This window comes from Marmota monax, unplaced genomic scaffold (assembly GCF_021218885.2).
Source record: "Marmota monax isolate L192 unplaced genomic scaffold, Marmota_monax_Labrador192_F-V1.1 WCK01_AAM20220418_F8-fsc00044, whole genome shotgun sequence".
Lineage (NCBI taxonomy): Eukaryota > Metazoa > Chordata > Mammalia > Rodentia > Sciuridae > Marmota > Marmota monax.
The window spans coordinates 13640134-13664226 of record NW_026695198.1 but is presented as its reverse complement, the minus strand read 5'-3'; the positions used below and the strand labels follow the sequence as shown (position 1 = coordinate 13664226).

General features: G+C 34.1%; 1 protein-coding gene across 1 annotated transcript in view; it reads left to right on the top strand.

Moving 5' to 3' along the window:
• The window catches only part of CUNH8orf34 (chromosome unknown C8orf34 homolog), a 404315-nt gene that overhangs the window by 149581 nt on the left and 230641 nt on the right, over nt 1-24093 (top strand). The window contains 2 exon segments of the mRNA XM_046428478.2: nt 4339-4511; nt 16511-16677. Coding sequence (XP_046284434.2) covers nt 4339-4511; nt 16511-16677 — 340 coding nt within the window.

The window sequence follows — 24093 nt, the reverse complement described above, 5'->3', positions numbered from 1 at the left end:
ATGAATATCTAGGTATCTACCACGTAGTTAAAGAATAATTCATTACTGATGTAGCTGAAAGCCTATATAGTATAGCCAACCCAATGATAGCCTACATCATTCTGTCCTGAATTTTAATTTTATTCTCTTACTTTTCTTTGTCATTTTCACACACACACACACACACACATAAACACACTTTCCTATGTATATATTTCCTAGTTTTGTATCAAAAATTTAAATTTTATATAAATGATGGGTGTCTTAAAACAAAAACTTTTTTTTTTTTTTTTGCAATTTACTCTTACCAAAAAACGATGCTATGAACTCTATCATACACATTTCTTGCCTGCATAAGCAATGGTTTACCTCAGGTATGCTTTCTTGTTAATATGACATGTGCATCATATACATTTTATTTTTGTTAGATAATGTAGAATTCTTCTCTTAAAATGTTTGTATATGTTTATATTACCAGCAATTTGTAATAATATTTTTCTCCTGATTCTTGCCAACACTTTCTGCCATCCAAAATTTTAATGAAAAATGGCTTCCCATGGATTCAGTTAGCAATTTTACAGCATTACAATATGGTGTAGATCAATATGGGAGAAATGACATCTTTACATTTTTAAGTCAGTCATTCTATATATGAACATTCAATTAATATATTTTAATTAAATTTCATAATGTTTTATAATAAAGCCATATGGTTGCATTCAAAAGGATATTATGCAAATTTTTATTAAACTGGTTCCTAGGCAGCCTTTTTTTTGGCTGTTAGAATAAATGGTATCTACATTATATAGCATACAGGAATGAAAATGATTTGTTAAATTTTATCTTAAATCCAGTAAGCTTGCTTGCCTCACATTAACTTATAACTTTTCTCCAAAATCTCTTGATTTTTCTATAAATAATGAATAGACGTGAATGATGACAGTTTGTTTCTTATTTTTCCATTATGTGATAGAACCCACATGAAATAACCGTATTACATATTGCCATTAGAAAAGAAGAAAAATGGGAGGTTTATAGAATCCCTGATTCAGAGAAATTCTGAAATTTTGCTGAGTAAATGTCATCAATTCTTCCTGTCCCAAGAAGCAGGCAGAGTGGGCTGTTCCTTAATAGTACCCAAGGAGTGGGATCTGGATTCCCTGGGAGTCCCCATCTATTGTTTTTCACAGCTCTTGGCTTCCCTTCTAGAAATTTCTTTTCTTCTTTTTCTTTCCTATTAACCTCAAGAGAGCACTGGAAAAGATGCCTTGGAGCAACTTCCTCAGCTTGTTTTCTGTCTGGCAAAATGGGGTCTCAGAGGACTTTTTATATCTTCAATATAAAATGTAGTCTCCTTTATTTTACTCCAGGCTGGTGTTTTCCATGACTCCAACTCTCTCAAATAATTTGCTGGTTTCCTGTATATTTTGATTTCTCTTCCATTCTTGTAGCCAAACCATATTCATAATTCTTTTCAAGACGTGCCTCTGTTTCCAGACTTAGTTGACATTTTAGGTGTTGTGAACAGCCTTAAAAAACACCATCTTAATTTTTTCAAAGGTTTGAATAAAGGGTCCCATACCCATAGCCTTAATTTCTTCTTTACCCTGAGACCTAATTTATCTGGCAGAGTTATGAGTTTAACATTTGCATAGGATTTGTATTAGTTTAAAGATCTTTAGATGTCTGGAAATGCGAGAGATGAGAAACTTGGCCAGACTATTAACACTTGCTCTAAATTTTACTTGCAAATTGGCCAGTTACTTTGTGAGCTCATTTATTTCTTGAAGAAACATATATGTAGCTGAAAGCAAATTACATGATGTTTATAATATTTTTCCTGGATATCTCCATTATCAATTTTGAAAGACTATTAGGAATGCTTTCTCTCTTCCAAGTATCATCCACAGATGATAGTTTTATCAAATATTTTAACACCACATAACACTGGTCTTCATTTTTCAAGCCTCCCATGATAATTTCCTTACCATTTCACAGCTTTCACCAACCACGATATTGCAAAGCCAAAGGCATTAATTTAGTCTTTTATTTAGCAACACCATATCTCGGTTAACTACCAGCTAAAAATTCACTCCAAGATTCTGTGACTTTTTATTGCCTTGCTTGTCAGCTATTTCTCACTAAATTTCTGTTGCCAGAGGAGTTAAATATCCTGGATACCAAACCATTTATCCGTCTCTCTGCACTCTACTTTCCACCAGCAGTGGAGTCTATCATTTTATTTAATTTCCCAGCAAGTAACTGCAGAGTTATTTCTGATTCTCTGCAGTTCACAAGTTTTTGGTCATACCCAACTTTAAAGCCTCTTTCTTTCTTCTTCTTTTTTTTCTTTTTTTAATGGCATCTAAATTTATTTATTCTGTTGTTGTAACTGTTACTTTCTTTGTACCAGTCCTTAGGCTACTGTGAGCCAATAGCAGGATAAATCTTCAAACCAAATCCTTCCCCATTATGTGAATAAAATGAATAACATCAAATTCATTATCTCACCTTTCTGATACATTACCTATAAAATAAATCTTTATAGATTGATAAACCACACCATCAATTTCCTGTTCTATTCCTCTGCCCATACCGATTACCAAACATCTCTTCTTACCCAACTCAACCTTTGCAGCAATTCTGGTTACCTCTTCCAGATATATGCATAGAAATGGTTTGAATAGAATCCATGTCCATAAATAATTATATTTAGCATAAACCCAGAATTTTTATGATTTCACTCTTACTTATGAATTCATTTGCTATAGTAGATTTAATAATTCCCATTACCAAATTTTATAGTTGGATGAAATACAATTCAGAGAATAACATTTCAAATAGCCCAAACTAGATTCTGTAAATATGTTCAGATTTAACTTTTACCAATATACTCAATTTTAATTCCTTTACTTCAAATGACATTCAATTTTGGTAGATAAATATGACTTTCCAGTTATTTCAAAACATTAATTTAATTGCATGATTTCACAGCTGAAATCTATGGGAGTTCTTTGTTTTCCTAACTCAGGGAACATAAATGCAGAGAGAGTTCAAATTACTTGTTAAGTTACATACTTTTATTAAAGTACATCTACTATGTTTTATAGGCTGAAACAATATTTAGGCATCCAACTACTTTTTATTACTTATTCTCACTTGGAGAAATTCTTATCAAATATTATCTACATCATCTTTATATTCGGCTTTTGAAATTGTATTTGTTATCTATACATTATATTACATATATGATATTATTATTTTTGTTTTATCGTGTATTGGATTTGTATATTTATGAATTGTAAAGACTCAGAACACAAGATCTAAATTTTCAGAATTGTTCAAGTCTCTTCTAATACTAAAACTTATCATTAGACATAATTTAAACAAAGCATGTGTTTCTTAGATCAAAATATTTTCAAAATCACCAGATTATATTTAGCATAAAAAAGACATGGAAATACCCAAAAAAAAAAAAAAGTTTAAGATCACCCTCAATTCCTCCCTTCAAATAAAACCTTTATAAAACTTTGGTTTTACTCAATATTTTGCCTAGTAAAGAGCAGTTTTTGCACATACTAAGACTCAATGGACATTAGAGAATGAATGAATGATGGATGTCAATCCATATGAATTCTAAACAAAAATTAGATCAATATATATGTTATATATGTATTTCTTTTTAATTTGTCCTTTTTTCACTTAAAATATCCCTAGCAATTACATATATTCAGTATCTTCATGCAATACAATTTTTATAGCTGAATCATGTCCAAGTCATTCAATTGAATGAGTTACCTCATTTTAAATCTATGAAAAGAGATTAACATTTTTTTTAATTAGTATGACATATCTCTCACTGACATTGCCCTGCTTCAAACCTCTACTGGATCTTAAAAGTCCAGGATGCTCCACAATTGGAGATGATGTGCCCATCTGGCCCTATTGCCTCTTGACTTTGTCTGTTGACCCCAACCCAATTTCTTCCAGAGAAATTATGTACCATTTCCCAGGAGTGACACCATGCTCTCAATTTGTGGGCCCTAAAGCACCCTCCTCCTTCCACCAGGAATGCTGGTCCTACTCCTCGTCTGAGAACACATGTGTAGCCTTCCAAATCCAAATCCAAGATTTTATTTCTAAATTCTGTATCACAGTGATCCTCAGGAATCAGTATAAACCACTCAGAACAAGCAGTTGAGTAGAGATGAGGAGAACTGAAGTTTTATGTCCATTCAGAAGACAGAAAAGAACATTTTGGTTTGAGTGAGCATCCAACCCTCTAGACTGGGTTATTTTCCTGTTGTTCGTGAACAAGAAAAAGCCATCTAAAGCAGCACATTCTTTTCTTCTCTTCAGGAAACAGTGGCATTCAATTCTTCTCTTCTGAGGCCCCGAGTGATCGGAGAATGGATTGGTAGAGAAGAAAACGATGCTGATCCACTAGCTGCTGAAATGCTGCAGCCCCCAGTTCCAAGAAGTAAAAATGACCAATGGGAAAGCGAAGACAGTGGCTCTAGCCCTGCAGGAAGGTAAGCAGAGATGCCTTCCAGGATTCTATGACTGGTCACTAAAAGATGAATGGAAAATAAACCCAAGTGCAGGATTTTGATGAGATACCTCATAGTAATTTTATATAGAAAATTGGTAAGCTTTGCGTGGGATAAAACACTTAGCTAGATTTAACTTTCCCACCGTGTGTGTGTGTGTACTTCAAAATATCACATCATACATAATAAATACATAGTTTTTTAGGGATGTCTTCTCTGATATAAGGGAGGTGACTCAAAATAGAGTAGGGAGGAAGAGCATGAGAAGAAGATTACCATGAAACAAGGAAAAGAGGCGGGAGGGAATGGGAGGGAGAAGGGGAATTGCATGGAAGATGGAAGGAGACCCTCATGGGTTCACAAAATACATATACGATGGTGTGAGGGGGAAGGGAAGAAAAAGAGAGAGAGAGAGAGAGAGATAAGTGTCACAGTAGAATGGGTAGAGAGAGGTGATGGGAGGGGAGGGGAGGGGAGGGGGGATAGGGAGGGCAACAGAATACAACTGACACTAGCATTGCTGTATGTCTACACATGGATGTATAACCAATGTGATCCTGCAATCTGTACACGTGGAAAAATGAGAATTCATACCCTATTGGAATCAAATGTATGATATGTCAAGATCACTGTATTGTCTTGAGCAACAAATGAAAAAAAAAATAAATAAATAAATAAATACACAGTTTTACGTGTCAACTTAGAGTTTCATTAGGCTTGCTCTTGGTTTGGGAGTTTTTCTTCACAACTAGGTGGATACCATCTCTTTGCTACTAAAACCAAAAGGGAAAATAATTTCAAGGTTATAAGCTGTTAGTCAAGACCAAGTATAACACTGGGCAGCAAGTGGCTGGCTGTTAAGATTTGGAGAGGGGATTCCTGAGGTACTAGAATGATGTAGTTCATCATCAGGAAGAAGAAAACTTAAATGCATAATATACTGTAAGAAGTAGAGTAAATGTGAAATATAAGAAGATAGAAATCTTGGTTTAGAATTATTTAGGTTTATAGTTAAAAACTATGATTGAATATAATTATGCATAATTTATTTAATTTTTTAAACTATTATAAACTTGCAAGTTCATATAACTCTTACTCAGAGTCCTGATGCCCAAATGGTGGCAAATTTGCCTTAAGCATCCTTATTCTGATACAAGTGAAGTAATGTTGGAATGTCCAAATCATATTTATTAGGTAGAGCATATTCAACATTATCTTGTTTTTGTAATACCATTTTGAGAGTGCAACTCAAAGCAAAATGAAAACTTCAAGGAAGTTGAGGTGGAAAGCATTATGGGAGGCCTGGCTGACACCAAATTGAGAAAACAGATTTAAATATTCATAATTAAAATGTACCAGGAACTTGTAATGGGAACTTTCTGTGTCATTAGCTGACCACCACATAAACCTTGTTCCTATGCATAGATCAGCCACACTAACTTGGTATTGCCTCTGTTAAATTTAGCAGCAGACAATAAATACTTTTTTTCTCAAAGAGAAAACTATTTTCTACAATGTAATAGCTTTCAGAGGTTCTTTGCTTTGACTTATCACTTGGCTGGAGGGAAAGAAGTTCAAAATACTCATTAATGTGCTTCAGGCATATAGAAAATTGATTCAATTTCCATGAGAAATAACTTTTAAATTATATAAATAGTTGAAGTGTCCTATATAAGGAGGAGAAAAACATTTTAAAAAATCCATTTATCTTCTGTGAAATGCCAGATCAATTTCACCTATCAATGAGGGTAATTTTATTTTTAATATAAGACTTATAACACCCACTAGACCTTTATCTTTATTCAATGGTAGATATTTAGTTCTTAAATGTAAAATAGAGAAATGTCAGCTTTCATTTTGCTTTTATTTAATCGTAATAATAATCAGGGCTATCTTACTGCTTCTATGTTCTTCCTAGCCTCAGTGAGGAGGCTCTTATTCTCTTTGGAATGCTGAATAAAGGGGAATCCTAATTGAATCCCTTTCTGCAATCCTAATTGAATCCCTTCCTCAGAAAACTCATTATTATCATTATTATTAGTAGTAGTAGTAGGTATTGAAACCAGGGGTGCTTAACCACTGAGGCTCATCCTCGTTCTTCTTTTATTTATTTATTTTTTTTAAATTTTGAGACAGGGTCTCCTGAAGTGGCTCAGGGCCTCACTAAGTTACTGAGACTGGCTTTGAACTTTCAACCCTCCTGTCTCAGCCTCCTGAGTCATTGAGATTACAGGCATGCAGTCTATGAAGAGGTTTCAAATATTTGTCTTGGAAAGTTGCTTTCACTTTTATTTTTCTTTGTATTTAAGTTATGGGTTCAGACATACCTATGAACATAAGAAAGTGGTGAAGTTCTACCTTGATGTTCCATTAGAGCAGAAAAAATTATGTGCACATCTAAATTACATGTAGAGAACAGTGGTAAATTCTGTTAGAAACTACATTTCTCCCTTTTTCTAATTCAAGACAGGATTCCTGTGTTTTTGCTACTAGCTCACACAGAATTCGGTTTGATTTGGATGAATAAGAAAGTGTTGTAGATAAATTTTTAATGACTGTAGAGTCTGTACTGATAATATTAGTCTCTCCCCTTAAATAGTAATGAACATGTACAATAATTTAGCAGTCTTAAGCATTAGCAGGCTGAATGATATTCTAGACTCCTCAAAGAAAATTTGATTTTCAAGCCTGACTTCATCCATTTTTCTTTCTCCCACTGGGGCTTGTATATGGTTATTGTCAATAGGCATCTGTTACAGGAGTGATGAAGATAAGAACTGTCACTAGACATCTGCAAGGTAAAGCTTATTCACTTATTGTCTATCTTTAGTTGTTGCCCGTATCCCTTACACATTTTTTCCTACCATCTATTGTTCATATTTTTCTCTGAATTGCTGTTATTACAATATTCCATCTTTGGCAAGTAGCCAACTTTCCCTTTCATGCAGAATGATAGAAACATGACGGGCTGGATTGTCACTCTTAAAGAGAATTAAATAGATGTTATACTAAACCTTGAGAGTATTATGGGTAGAAACTGACCTAAAATATTTTCCTAGAGTTTTTTTTTAAATAATGTATGTCAACTTCACTTTTTTCCTTAGTCCCCCCCTCCCAAGTATGCCACTGTACACAAAGGTTTAACAATTTTGGAACGTGTAACTGACACCTCTAAAGGTTCAGTGCTGGTTGAAGTGAAGGCAGTTGCAAGGGTACCATGGAGAAACTAACATAAAAAAACAGCAGACACTAATATGACGTCCATGACCCCTAGCCAGTCTGGATGGGACTCAAGAGCTCTGTGAATCTCTTAAATTCCATGCAAAATGTTGTATTTTGTGTTGATGGTCATTTTCCCACCTAATCTTTCATTGACTTTCAAATTCAGAATTGAGAGAGCTTAAAAAAAAAAGAAATTAAAACACCTGAACAAGAGAAGAAAGGGTGTCTATAAAAGAGAGGGGAATGTGTTGGGGAATGCTTCAAGACTTCCTGTGTTTGTTAGATACCACCTGTTTGCATTGTTGCTGTTGCTTGTCTAGCCAGTTAGTGGGAAAACATATATACTCACTGCACATGAAGAGTTATAAAAAATAATCACATGTTTACAAAAATAAGTGTAAACAAAAATTTTCATAATCCTATATAATCTTATTTTAAACCATCTTAATTAGACATTGCAATAGCTGTGTAATGAATTTCCTAAAATGACTTGTTAAATCTTAATGTGAATTTGTAAATAGGCTCATCAAGCCTTGAAAACCTAATGAGGCTCCTTTGAAGCTGAACCACCTTATTAAAACAAGAATAATATCCATAAATATTATAGATCTGGTGAACTGGCTTTGTAACTTAGCGCTGCTATTTGATTTTAAACATGCCATATAATTAATAGAAATCTTATTATTTAAAAATGTAGGTTAAATGTCCCTATAGAAGCTAAACTTACTTCCTGTTAAGAAGTTTCCCTTTCCTTAAAGCTCAAAATGGCTTCTGATGTGCAGCGAACGAAGCTCGGAAATGCTTCCCTTCCAGAGAAACAGACCAGGCAATTTACAAACGTGTGACATAAATTCAAGCGGTATTAGGTCATATGATGGGAAATGAAGCAGGATAAGAAAAACAAAGCAGATCAAAGAGAGGGTATTCTTTTACATGCAAAGACCAAGAGCAAAGAAATTGCCCTAATATTGTCATATTTTGGCTATTGTGGACATTACACAAAAAATGTAAAATACGACAAAGAAAAGTCAAACTTAGTAATTTAGACATATTCTAACATGAAAATTTTAGTTATCCATAGACTTCATGTGTGTTAAGCAACATTTGAGGCTTACTCCATATCTAGGTCTTCCAGACCTGTGCTATATTAATATCAAAACCATGTGTTTTAATGAGATCAAAGAAAATACTTGCTTCAATCCTCCTGAAATCATCTTGATCATTGCAGGTTGATGCATAGAAGTTATGCATTTATAATCTAACATTTATTCTTCATCTTCAACATAATATGTTTTCTTCTTCTTTTCACTATCAATCTTCTTTTTACCTGGATTTTCTTATCTCTCACTTTGAAGACATATGTATCCCCTTAATTTTGAATTTATTTAATGTGTTTGTAAGAGGATAAAATAGTAGTTCAAAAATAAAATAGTCAACTTGGTAAATATTTATTGAACTTTAATACCAGATAATGTACTAGATACTGGGTAAGAGTAATGTGAAAGAAAAAAAAATACTGTATTTAAAATACTTGCTTCTTTAACATTCAGGAAATGAGAAAAAAGAGGGAAAAGAAAGGAAGGAAAAGAAAAAGAAGAGTCCTATTTCTGCAATTCAGTGCACACACTGCTAGGCACATAATAAGCATTTAATAAGTGAGCATTCACTAAATTGATTATAAAATGTAGTATTTAGACTTTTTTTTTAAAAAAAGCTCTTCTGCATAAAAACCTAAGTACAACAGCTAAGCATGAAACTTTATGATCTCTTCAACTCCCTGGGCTTTAATATGAAGGGAGCCACTTAATTTCTAATTGAAGTTAAGGAAAGAGACAGATTCTTCCTAAAATGCCACGAGGGTGCACTCTATAAGCTCAGGATCTAGTTCACGAGAGACATCATCCGTTTTTCTACCACACAGAGCACACAGGGCCAATCAAACGAATTTTACCAATCTGTGCTCAGGGACAGAGCATGAAGCAGAATGAGAAAGGTTGGGGACACAAGGGAAACTGGGGACAGGAGGTGGGATGGGTGGGGGACTGGGAGGGGCTCCACCAGGACAGGCAGGCCCATGGGGCTGAGGTGAGGTTAGCCACTAAATTATTTCAACTCTTATGTTTCCATTTAACTCCAGATTAGAAGTTACCCTTCTGAACCCAAACAAAATGGATTATTTGAGTATATTAACACCAAACGGAAATATTGACTGCTGCTTTTTTCATAAGGGCCTCCCAAGATGTTCCCTTTCATGTTATGTTGGACATTATGGATTAAGAGAAGCCATGCAAATCTTCAGGATGCCACCTGGTGTTCTTTGAACACATGATCTATTAAATTACCATTTAGAGACTGCTCTGTGTGTTCTATCTTGATTCACTTTATCATTTTTATAATCAATTTTTAAATTTATGTATGACAACAGAATGCATTACAATTCTTATTACACATATAGAGCACAGTTTTTCCATTTCTCTTATTGTATACAAAGCATTTTCACTCCAATTCGTGTCTTCATACATGTACTTTGCATAACAATGTCCATCACATTCCACCATCCTTTCTAACCTCCTACCGCCTCCCTTCCCCTCCCACCCCTGTGCCGTGTCTAGAATTCATCTATTCCTCCCATGCTCCCTCTCCCTATCCCACTATGAATCAGCCTCCTTATATCAGAGAAAACATTCAGCATTTGGTTTCTTGGGATTGGCTAACTTCACATAGCATAATCTTCTCTAACTCCATCCATTTACCTGAAAATGCCATGATTTTATTCTCTTTTTTTGTTGAGTAATATTCCATTGTGTATATATGCCACACTTTTTTAATCCATTCATCTACTGAAGGGCATCTAGGTTGGTTGTGAATTGTGCTGCTATAACATTGATGTGGCTGTGTCCCTGTAGTATGCTGTTTTTAAGTCCTTTGGGTATAGACTGAGGAGAGGGATAGCTGGATCAAATGGTGGTTCCAATCCCAATTTTCCAAGAAATCTCCATACTGTTTCCCATATTGCCTGCACCAATTTGCAGTCCCACCAGCAGTGTATGAGTGTTCCATTTTCCCCACATCCTCGCCAACACTTATAGTTGTTTGTCTTCATAAGAGCTGCCATTCTAACTAGAGTGAGATGAAATCTAAAATTTGTTTTATATTTATGAAAGTATTATTATTATTATCCCTATTGCAGGAAACCAAGTCCTGGAGTGTTTGTTTCTCTGTTCCAAGGTTGGGGCTGAGCCAGACTCTCTTGCTCCAAATTCTGTGCCCTTAAATGATTTACAGCCTCTCTCTATACAAGAATTCCAGGATTGAGACCTGGAAAAGGGGTGGGGGTGCAGATGAAGGCCCTGAACCCTTAGATGCTCTTAGAAAGATCTCAGTCCTCTCTTCCTTTTATCTCACTTGGCACTGCTCTCTGCATTCTGGCTGCCCACAACAGTGTTATTTTTTCTCTCTTTTTCTAAAATTATTAATTATTTAATTAATTTTAATTAGCTATCTATGACAGCAGAACACCTTTTGATTCATTGTACATAATTGCATCAAAACTTTTCATTTCTCTGGTTGTACAGGATATAGCATTGCACCTTATGTGCAGTCATACATGCACCTAGGGTAGTGATGTCCATCTCATTTCACCATCTTTCCTGCACCCATACCGCCACCCTACCCCACCTTCCTCTTTGCCCAAAGTTTCTCCACTTTCCCCATGCCCTCCCCTGATTATGCATCAGCATCCACTTATCAGAGAGAACATTTGGCCTTTGTTTTTTTGGGATTGACTTACTTTGTTTAGCATGATATTCTCCAACTCCATTCATTTACCTGCAAATGCCATAATTTATTATTTTTAATGCTGAGTAATATTCCATTGTGTATACATACCACAGTTTCTTTATCCATTCATCTACTGAAGGGCATCTAGGTTGCTTCCATAGTTCAGCTATTGTGAACATTAATGTGGCTGCATTACTATAGTATGCTGTTTGTAAGCCCTTTGGATATAAACCAAGGAGTGGGATACCTGAGAGAAACGATGGTTCCATTCCAAGTTTTCTAATGAATCTCTATACTGTTTTCCAGACTGGTTGCACCAATTTGCAGTCTCACCAGCAATGTATGAGTGTTCCTTTTCCCCCACATCCTCTTCAACACTTATTGTTGTTTGTATTCTTGATAACTGCCATTCTGACTGGTGTGAGATGAAATCTTAGAGTAGTTTTGATTTTCATTCCTCTAATTACTAGATATGTTGAACATTTTTTCATATATTTGTTGATTGATTGTGTATCATCTTCTGAAAAGTGTCTGTTCAGTTCTTAAGCCCATTTATTGATGGGATAGTTTGTTTACTTGGTGTTACATTTTTTGAGTTCTTTATATATCCTGGAGATTAGTGCTCTATCTGACATGCATGTAGCAAAAATTTGCTCCCAACATGTAGGCTCTCTCTGTACCTCATTGATTGTTTCTTTTGCTGAGAAGAAGCTTTTTATTTTGAGGCTATTTTCTCGTAATGGTGCTATTTTTGCTTCTTTGATCCTCAGCCTGTGGGGCCGGGAGAAGAGGCAGGACGGGTCTTTGCTTCTTTGCTGCTTACAGATTTTGCTCTATCACTTTACCTGCCGCACCCCCCCCCAAAAAAAAAAAATTCCTCCCTAGAATCGTGACTTGCAGAATCCCATGTTTTCAGCCTGACCATCATCCACATGTTCTTGAAGCCATGCTTGACCAACCCCTGGTCATTCCCCTTTCCCACATAGGCACTTTCCCTGAATCGTTACCTTCCTGGTGAAATCAATATAAACACCAGTGATTCTTCCCCAAATCTGGCCCCTCCTTTCCTTCACCTGCTCTTCATTATTGGTCTTGAACTCCACCTTGCCTGACCCACTCATTCCCTCTGTCATATCCTGGACCCTCTCATTATCATTATCTGCCATTGCTAATGTCAATTTTAGGTATCTCACCCTCTGTCGGCCTTTTTCCTTGTTCATTCCTTCTGGCACCCAACTTTGGGGTGTGCCAAGTTTCCATCCTGATAACTTTCGATTGTGTTAAATTTCCATTGCTCCTGACCCACCACCTTGGTCCTTGTTTTTCTCCTTATTCAGCTTTTGTCCATGGCCCACTGTTGTAGTCATTCTCTTGAAGATACTGCCTCGTCCCTCTTTTTCTTTGTCTTAGTTTCCTTTTAACAATCCAATTCTTCATTCTGTGGTGAAACCAGCAAAGGCTGCAGAGCCTGTGGCTTCACTCGCTAGCGTCACTGAACTCATGACCTCCCAACAGCAGGTGCCCGGTGAAGTTGCTGCTGGTGGCTGAACAATCCACATATCCACTTTCCTCAGGAATGATTTCATGTCTTCACTTCTCTCCTTAAATCCCCAACTCTTCTCCTCATCTGATGACCCTGCTTCCTGTTTCATGGAGGAAATAGGTTCAGAGACTCTTCCTTCTCAAACACCCTCCCAGCACCACGGGTGGGCTTGGCTCACCTGAGCCCAAGTGGGCTCAGCCCACACTCCCACCCAAAGCAAGCCCCTCACTTGGTTCTAGATGCGCAGTCTCAGCCACTGTGCAAGCTGCTTATTCCCTGTGTCCCCCCTCTATTCCTTCTACTAGGTCATTCCCATCAGCATAAGAGTCTGATGGGATGCCTCTCTACAAAAGGAAGCCTCCTCCCTGGCCCCAGCTGTCAATTCTCTCTGCTTTTCATTGTTCTTACCGCCAGGCTCCTCACTGTGTTCACTGCCCCCTCCACTTGTAATCTTTTCCCAATAGAATTTTATTTCCACCACCTGTTGGAACCACCTTTATCAATGTCAACCAGACAGCCTTTAGTGTCTCCCATTGCCATTCCAATGACATGACTTCTGCCTTCTGAAATTCCAGCATAAAGTCTCAGCCCCCATCTTCCTCCCCTAACAGCAGCATTTGGGAACCTATCAATGGTGTGTTTGGATGTGTTCCTCACAGTCCTTATCTGTAATTATGAAATTCAAGCTGCTCAGAAAACTGAAATGGTTTTCGTAACTCATGACAGCAAAACCCGATCTGAACACTGTAGATTCTTTATTTATCCTACTCAGTGGCGATGCTGATCCATAACGACATAGAAAACTGCTGTAATTGATAGCAAAGTCAAGCCTCAGACCCTCCTTGGAGGTGTTACATAATATACAGTTTATACAGCAGAGTGCATCCAGCCCCAAGGAATCTAGAAAAACAGTTATGGACCTGGAGTAGAAATCTAAGATTACATTCAGGAAGATAAATTTATTTGTAACTAGCCATATTTTGATCATATATTAGCTTTAGAAAACAATGTTATTTTATGGGAATGAAAATAAACATTGGTGTTATATTTATTTATATCAAATAACATATTTAAGATAGTATATATCTTAATTTTGCATGAAACATATGTATATGTATATCCATTATCCTAATCCAAAGCTAATGGGGTCACAGTGACCCACGAATACTGTTATTTTAAAATAATTTGTCTTAAAATAATTTCAGATGTAAATTACAATTTGCATGTTAGATCTATCAACTGCGAAATCAAAACTAAAATTGTGTGACTTTTTGGATTACTTCTCAGTGAATAAAACTGGTCACAGTAGACTTTCAAATCATTACATTATTTCTCAGTTAAAAGACATATAGAAATGATGCAGATACAAATACCATGACAATAAAATGGAACTAAAGAAACTTCTTCCATCAATTGGCAAATATACAGTTATGTTTTAACCATACTAATATTGAGTAAAACTAATTTTCTTTAATTATTTAAAGTTACATGGGTAGTAATTAAGATATTTTAAAAATTATTTTTAAAGGGGTACATTTTTATATCTCAGCAATAATCCTTTATATGTTGGGGGAACCTAATTGGAATAGAAGACAGATATGAAATAAATATTCATGTGTGTGCTTTCATATATTTTTCTCCTCAATTTTTTACATTGAAAAATTTCTAACCATAGAAAATTTAAGAGTAGTGATTATTAATATTCACACACAATCCACTCATACTCATTAGCATTTTGCAATCTTTGTTTGCTGAGCCATTTAAAAATAAGTTGTAGATATTATCACTTGTCAATTCCCTAAGTCTTTGGAATGCATTTCCTAAGAATGAGGATATATTCTTGTAGAGCTATAATGATTATATCAAAACATTTAACAATGATGCCATAAAGTTTTTTATATTAATAATAATTTTATATCATATTCAAATTGTCTCAGTAAGATCTTTTATGGGCTTTTGTATGTATATTTATTTATTACTTTTTTAGCTAGTGTTCAATAAAGATTGTGTGTAGAATTTAATTGTCAGGTCTTTTTAGTCTTCTGAAATCTAGAACAGTCCTCTGGCTTTGTTTTCCTTCGTGACATTGGGATTTTGAAGACTACCTACATGTTAATTATTTTGAAAAATGTTCCCATATCTGTATTTCTCGAATTATTTCTTGATTAAACATTTTTGGAAACAATTCTTTATAGGTCTCATTATGTATTTCCTCATGGTATCATATTAGGAGGTATATAATGTCACCTTGCTCCATAATTGGTGCCACTCAGTTTGATTGATTGGTTAAAGTGTTAAGGTATCATTTTCCCTTTTTGGTTAAGAAATCAGAGTTAGAGCTCATTGGTAGGGTACTTTCCTAGCATTCATGAGGCCCTGAGATCAATCCCAAGTACAATAAATGTTAAAGAGTTTTTGCATCACTATGACCAAAAGACCTAACAAGAACAACTTAGAGGAAGAAAAACCTATTGTGTCTCATGGTTTCAGAAGTTCAGTCCATGGTCAGCTGACTCCATAGTTCTTGGCCCTAGGTGAAGCAGAATATCATGGTGGAAGTGGATGGTGGAGAAAGGAAACTCAGGACATGAAAGAAGGAAGGAAGTTTTTCAAACAGGAAATGATGAACAAGAGAATCTTGGAACATCGGGAAGGAAGAATAAATAGGAGAAATATGAGTATATACAAGGGATTATATATAGTGGTTTTTGAAACAAAAATTATAATGCTACTGGACACTCAAAACAATAATATTTAAAAGTAAGGAAGGTAAAGGAATTGAAGCAGAAATAAGGTGTCCACACTTCACTCAAAGTGGTAAATGTTGATACTCGTTCAACAGTCTCCTGACTTTGAGGACACACATGTATATATGAATAGAAAGAACAGTCAACTAGGAAATTATGCAAAGAGGTGGACTTGAAAGCACTATAATTATTGCAAGATGATTGGAGGAGAGGGTAGTGTTTTCAAATAAATGGTGCTGGGACAACTGTATACACACACTCAAAAGAAATTAAAGCTGTTTATTTTTTATTTTTGAATCTTAGTGTAGTAGGTTAAAATACTTATCCCATGGCTTGTATTTTGCTTGACAATCATGTGTTTTATAAATCAGCAAATAATTACCTGGACTTTCTATTTCTTTTAAAATATCAGAAAATCTATTAATTCTCACATGGCAACAGTTGGTAGGTGCAGAACATAGTGTCTCCTCTTTTAAGTGAGAGTTGGAATTTTCAGGTTTCCCACACTCACTTGGGAATTTGTTAGTGAATTACCACAGGTTGTGTCAGAGAGATTCTATGTCTCTGTTATCCTTGGGGAAAATATTAGTTTGATCTGTCCATCAATTTGCATAACAGAATACGTGAATGAAAAAATTTGTAAATTCTCTTTACTCACCACAACTAATTAATGGTAAATATTTCTTCAGCTTGAAGATGGAGCCCAAGACTAAAGGATTAAAACAACAGCAGCAGCAGCATAAGAAACTTCTGGCAGCCATGCTTTCTCAGGATTCCTTTGAGTCCATCCACAGCCCTACCCCATCTGTAACAGAAGAAGACATTGACAACGAAGATGATGCAATGGAGTTGCTGGGTAACTTTAAAAATTAATAATTTATCTCTTTCTTTTTTCCTCTTGTATTATAAAGTATGCAGTGGTTAACAGGTTTTTTAAAAGTTTTGAATCATTTTGTCTTAGGCAAAAGAGAACATTTAAACATATTCTTTAGATTAGACTTTCATGAAGTTAAATGTAAGAACCAAATTGAAATCAGCTAAGCATGTGAAATATTTATTAGACTGTATTTTGTGCTTTGTGTATGCAGCACTTTGCCTTCTGATACTTAATCAAGCTTTATTGTGTGTGCAACTGTGATAAAAATTCAAGTCTGTCTGCTTTATTCTCTGATTATAATTCCCTTGATCACACCTATTATCTTTAATATATATCCAAAGTTCACATTTCAGCCCTCATCTCAAGATGTCCCTCTGTTACTATAAGGATGCTTTAGAAAAAAATAGAATAAAGTTGAAAGAGGCAGTTAGTAAATTAGTGTTTTATGTGTTTCATAAATGACAGGAACATTTGCAAAGATTTTTAAGTCTCTTCAGGGTCATTACTTTCATGAAAACTATTAATCTTGTATATATAGAATATCTTTTTATATGTCTTAGTGAAGCATATGTATGTTTTGCTCCAGTATAAATTTCTCTTATTTATTCATTTATTGTGGCACAAGGGATTGAATCCAGGGCCTTTTGCATGCTAGGCAAATGCTGTACCACTGAAATATACCCCTAACTCCCCCACACATAGGTATTTTTTAAATTGAGCCTCACTTTGGAAAATCATTTTTTCAAAAGAAGAAAATGAAATTTTATTTTAGAGAGTTAGCCATCTGTAACACAATGTGTTTTTAATTCAGTGATATCAGTTTGTCCATATAAATATTTAAAACAATTTCTGAATATTTTTGTGACAAGATACTACTATATTTAACTGGAAAGAGAAAAAAATAAGGTAAAACTTTAAAAGCTTCACATAAGTTTTACATATAAAATATGGAATGGAGTCCCAGGGGGAAAAAGAAATTTTCTAAAAATATTTTTTTTCTAAATCACATTTCTTGATTTAAAGTGTCAATAGTAGTAAAGTACTTTCATTATAATAAATGATGCATGTCTCCATATTTAGACTTCAGAGGTGTTACATAGTCAATAATGGCAGGTTCAAAATGGTTCCTGGTATAATAACTGCATTTGTTCCACAATTAGGGAGACTGTATAGTAGCATTTTTACTACATGCAATTAATAATTTTTCTTTTTCTCTTTTTGCATTTTTTAAAAGCAATTAAGTCTTTCTCCTCACCTCTAAATCATTAGTGTGGTAGATGTGCCAGATGTAGTCACAGTATCTGCATTCAACTTCCATTCAACATTCAATAAACATTTACTGAGCACTTATATGCTAGGCTGAGCTTGGTCCAGGGGATATAAAAATAAAATAATAATTGTCTGTTTGCAGGAACTTTGCACTGAACAAAGCACTCAAAATAAAAATGTAAATACACTCTGGTGGTGTTGTCTACCTGCAATAATTGGGCTAAGCACCCACTTTCATATAAAGGCAACATTTAATGCAGAAGTGAGGGACGGTGATCAGAGAATGTGTCTTAGACATGCTGATGCCCCTGGTTAGTCCTGAAGGACAAGTAGGAATAAGATTAGTGGGTGTAGTGTGGTCATTACTCCTGTAGGTTTGTTCACAGAGATATGGGCCCCTCTGTGACTGGTCTTCTGTCTTGGTCAGTGACAGTGAGGGGGATGAGACTAAGGGATACTTGAAGGAGACACAGGTTTCTTCTCAGTGCTGGTATCCCCTACATCTCAGCTGCTCTTTTATGAAGTTTCTAGTTTCCCAACTAAAGGATTGGGTTTTGGAGAATACCTAATGATAAGCAATTCATAATTGTCCTTTGTTAATTCTTTCTTTTTCATTTAGACATTTTAGTTTGTGTACTGAGCAAGTTTAATATTTAAGTTTTGACTTTCTCTTTGTAATCCCACACATCTCAGCACAGGTTACTGGTGGAAGAATAATGTTGGTTTCTAAGTTATAAAGATTCCCTGTTTTAACATGGAGTGTTCTAAGTCCACTGTACTATTCTCCAAATAGTACCATGTACATTTTCTTAGTTTTGAAACTGACTGAGAGTAACATGCAAAATACAAATGTTAAGTTCTTGAAAATTTATGTGATATCAAATTTTAGGACATAGGACTATTGTAAGATGCAATAGAGACATTTGGTATTTTAAATATCTTTTTGAATCTATGGTATGTTGTAGAATGAATATGCTAAAACTTATGTGTTTTTAAGGGTTTAACTTGTTATGTACACCAAGATATAACTGGCTGAAAATTTTATTTATCATGCATGGGAAGCACTCTGTAAACCTTATGAGGTAATGCATAAGTCAAAGATATAATTATTACCTAATATTAATATAAACAGTAATTATTCCTCAATAAAATTGGTTGATATAAAGGGAAACATTTTTTAGTTGAACTAGTAGATATTAGTAAAACTGGTGATTCTTGTTTCAGCCATGAAAATATCTAGCATTGCTAATATATTATTGATTAATAGTTAATTACTCAGTTGTTTAAGTGTATATATGTGGATATCTTTTTAACTGTTTTAGACATATGAAAATATTATATATGGCATCTATAATTTTTAAAATATAATAAGTGTTTTCTGTAAGATTGTTTTAAATACTGTCTGTAGAGTCATAGTACAAAAATAGATTAATATAATATTAATGTACCTATCAGGTAATAAAATAGCCAAACTTGTAGAATTTTAATACACAACAGTTTTAAGCACCTTGGAAATTGATTCTGTAATTATGAGACATTAAATAATATATCTGCTATGTAACCTCAAACCATGAATTCTCAACCACAAATGCAAAACATTCTTAAATATTTCAGTAGTTATTTTGGCATATAATGGCCACAATGAGTAAAATATTTTACTAATAATTTTTCTTAAAAATTATTAAAATCTAGCCAGGCATGGTGGTGCATGCCCATAATCCCAGTGATTCAGGAGGCTGAGGCAGGGCAATCATAAGTTCAAAGACATCCTCAGCAACTTAGAAAGACCCTAAGCAACTTAGTGAAATCTTATCTCAAAATATAGAAAAATAGAAAGGGATGGAGATGTGGCTCAGCAGTTAAGTACCTCTGGGTTCAATGCCTGGTACCAAATTTTAAAAAAAGATGTATTGAATTCAGTTTTTTTGAAAATATGGTGACAAGGTGTCATGATAGAAAAAAAAGTAATTTATAAAAACTATAGTTTATTCCATTCTTCTCAAGAAAATTTTGAAGGGCTTCATTAGTTTAAAATATTTTTCAGTTTGTAAATATGAGCCCATTTTTAAAATATTGCATGCATTTATCATCTTTTACTAGTTGAAACTCAAATAGCTATTATGTGTTTGATTTTTCTCCATGTGATTTATACTGATTTGTATTCATTTTTAAAATCCTCAGAATTATATTTGACAGACATAACTGGCTTTCTTACAAATTTTAGTATGAAATATACTACTTGTAAAAAAATTTTTAGGCTGTCTTAGAATTGATGCTGAGGCATATATCTAAAAGTCACAATTCCAGAGATGCTTAAAAATAAAAACATTAGTCATGCTTTATGCTTTCCATCCTTAGCTCATAATTATATAAAATTAAAAATTAAAATTATATTGCCAACCCAAATAAAGTTATTACAAACAGATATCACTTGTTTTAAATTGAGTAATCATGAACAGTTTATAATTTTACTGATTATTTTACTGAATGTAGTCACTGAATTTCTGTAACCTCAATATCATGCCAAATTTTGTAAAATAAAAACTTAATTTGTTAGAGGGACTCATTACCTTAAGGCATTCTTTTGGCAAATTGTTTTACACCCTGATCAACCTTTTAGAAAAAGAATATTTACTGTTGTTTTTTAAACCGAAGACCCCTTAAAACAAAAAGCTCCCCATCTTTGCAAAATAAGAACACACATTTCACCTAGTGAAAAATGAATACTTTTTCTCAATGATGTCAACATTAAAAAAAGGGACAGGACCCTAACTGTTTTCTTAAAAATTACCTTCTCTCTCTCTCTCTCTCTCTCTCTCTCTCTCTCTCTCTCTCTCTCTCTCTCTCTCTCTCATCTATCTATAATTTAAGGTATATAGAACACTGTAAAACACAAAGTACCATACATATGCACTTTTGTCAATGTTTTTTGTATTTTTTGAGTATTGATGAATGGAACTATCGGGATGACAGAAAAATTGTCCCTTAAAATGAGGATTAAAAGATTCTTGACAAATGTCTGAAGATTTTGAAAAATTAAATCTGTGTATCCTCCAATATTGCTTAAAATACTATATGTAAGGTTATTCAATACAATACAAAAATGATTTAATATAGAATTAGTACATATTGGAGAATAACATACCCCAACATGTGTTGTTTTAAGATATAACAAATTTTTAAGAACCACTGAAGTTAGTGCTCTAAATCTCAGATACTGATAAAATAACTTCCCAATCACCTCAATCTGAGTAGGTTTCATCTTGAAATATATGATATTCTAAAAATTTCCAGTAATTATTGTGACTGTTAATGACCACAATTAACCAGATTATTGAAAATCTGCACATGTATTTTTTTACTTTTCACTAAATCAATTTGCATAGTTGAAAAAAATAGGACTTTATAAAGATGTCTGAAAATATCTTTCACATGCTAAATAGTGTTTTCTCCTGGTAAGCCTGTGTTTTACAATAGCAGTCCTGTGAAATGTTCCTCACTACAGAGTTTTCACTTATGTTTCTGAATCCTAACTTCGGCTGTTTTTGGTGCCATCTCTGCCTGCACTAATGCCAAGTGAGTGCAGGTTGAAGTGTGGCCTTTGAGGAGCTAAGCAAGGCCCTGTGCTTGCCTTGCCATAATCCAATGACGACATTTGAGAAAATCCATTCAAACACATTCATTCAGCAAGTATCATGCACCTGCTCGGTTGCATTGCACTAGTTCATACTAACATATAATACTAGTAATACTGCATCTTACATTTTCTAATAACCATGACCTCTTTGGGGTTTGAGAAGAGGGTGAAGAGTGGGAATGTTCTTCCCATTGAGACCCAAATAAGTTGTAGTTTTCTGACAGCTCTCAATTGTTCTATTCATTCACTCACTCACTCATTCATCCATTCACAGACTTATTAATTTTTTAAATGTGTAATTCTTACCTCCAGAGTAACTATCATTATGTTTATGGAAATTCAAATTTGAACAAACATAGAAGTTTTGACTCCAGGAAGGTGATTTTCAAGATTTGGTTTCCTTACAAATCATCTAGGGAGGTCATTTAAGTACATTGTCCAGTGCTCCCTGCCCCCATTTTTTTTTTTTTTTTGGTTCATTAGATTTGGATACAGCCCATCAACCTACATTTTTTTCTACAGGAATGTCCTCCTCCCTTTCTGTAGATTCCATTGCAGGGGATCTGCAGAGCATTCAGGAACCCTAACCTAGTAGTTATATTCAGTGAAAACTTTTGTTAGATATAATGTACTAGAAGTAAGGAGGATATTAGAAAGTCTATTTTTTTAAACAAAAGATCATGAAATAGAGGTTTCTGAGTTACCCAAGGTCTTCCAAAGCCTGTCCTGGAAACAATGAAGTCTTGCTAACAAACTTTCACTAATGCGGCTTATATCACCTTTTTATCCCTCTTGCTGATATATTTTTAAAAGACCACTTGCTTGTAGTAGAAGAGTTATAAAAGTTATAAATGATTCTAGCATAAACCTGAGAAAATTTTTTTTTTCTGATTCGATTTTATCATCAGATCATATTAAAACCTTACCATGTTTCCTGTGCTTTTCTTACATGTGACTCAGCCGCCCCCCTCATAGCCTTGTAGATTGACTTCTGCTTGGCATTATTTTCATATTCCATCCTATTCATTCTTTAATTCTGTTTCTTGTCAACAGAGGATAAGAACATTTGCAAATATAACTAAGGTTTGGAGGTAGAGATTGCCTTTTAAATAAATATAATAGCTCATTGTATTACATGATTTACTTTTATGGAGTTTAATAAGAAATGTTGTGCTTTTTTTCCCTGTAAGTTCGTTTTCCAATGGTAAAAGTAGATTAATGTTCAGAATCAAATCGATAATTTACAAATAAAATCTAAACCCATAAACAAACTCTTGCCAATGTCCCTTTATCTCAATTGTACACCAGGTGAAGATTTCTTTATTTGAGAGAGAGCTGTTTCTCATATATTTGTAGTTAGTAGGGTTGCTTATTTTACATATATATTTATCATTTTGAATAAGTTACATACTGACTCATAGCAATGATAATGTGCTTTATCATGTTTATGCTACTTTTCACTGAGTATTTTGGCAAAGCTGGGGGGCCACCGTGTGATGTGGTCTTTGTTGCCTGTGGTCAAAGCACTGAGCTAAAATTCTAAGACCCAAGTCCAGCCTTCATCCTTTCTCTGCTAGTTTTAACATCTGAGCTACAAATAATTACTTTTAATACACTAGTAACAACTTATGACTTTCATACTCCAAAAGAAAAATGTTATACTGATAACATTCCCTGAAATGTTATTAATTTTGGAAGTGGAATATTCCCTGAAAGTGTTATTACTTTTTTTTTCATGGCTAACAGGAATATTGAAAAAACGATGCTAGATTTTATGCAAAAAATGTTTTTTTTTCAAATAAATTGATATTCCCTAACCCACCTACATTTCAGGTAGATACAAACAGAGGAACAAAAGAGTTCCTTTAACTTTGTGCAATTGCCTACTGACAGTAAAAATTTATGTTTCTTAGGATATAGTAAAAGAGTTGGAGAGAAAGTAGGTGAAGCTATAAATGTATTTGCTTGCCAAAATATGTAATAAGTCAGTACAAAGCACTATAGCTCATTTTTTAACATGGATATTTAAACAAAGGTAGACATTTATGTGATTTGGTTTTGGTGTAACACAAATTACTGTCTTTAATTTTCTTGCTTATAAATGTATAATTTCTAGGAGAAAAAAATAATGTTTTGTGCCTATCCATGTGTTGATATGAAAAAAGTAGAAGTTGGGGAAGGAATAGAGGAGGAAATACAAAAAACTAGAAATTTGTACTCTATGTTTACATGTTTCTGTGTGAATAAAGTCATAAACAATTTGAAAATATTTAAGCTTTAAAATTATATTGATATTATAATATTATATTGATATATACTTTCCTATTATTTTGATAAATATGAACATATTTGAAGTAGCACAATTTTGATGGTTCTACATTAATACACTGTATAAGCAAATCTTAAACAAATTAAAAACCAGTGTTAAATATTGTTAGGGTTTTGTTTCTTTTGAAATAAACTTGCCCTTTTTACATATTTAATAGAAA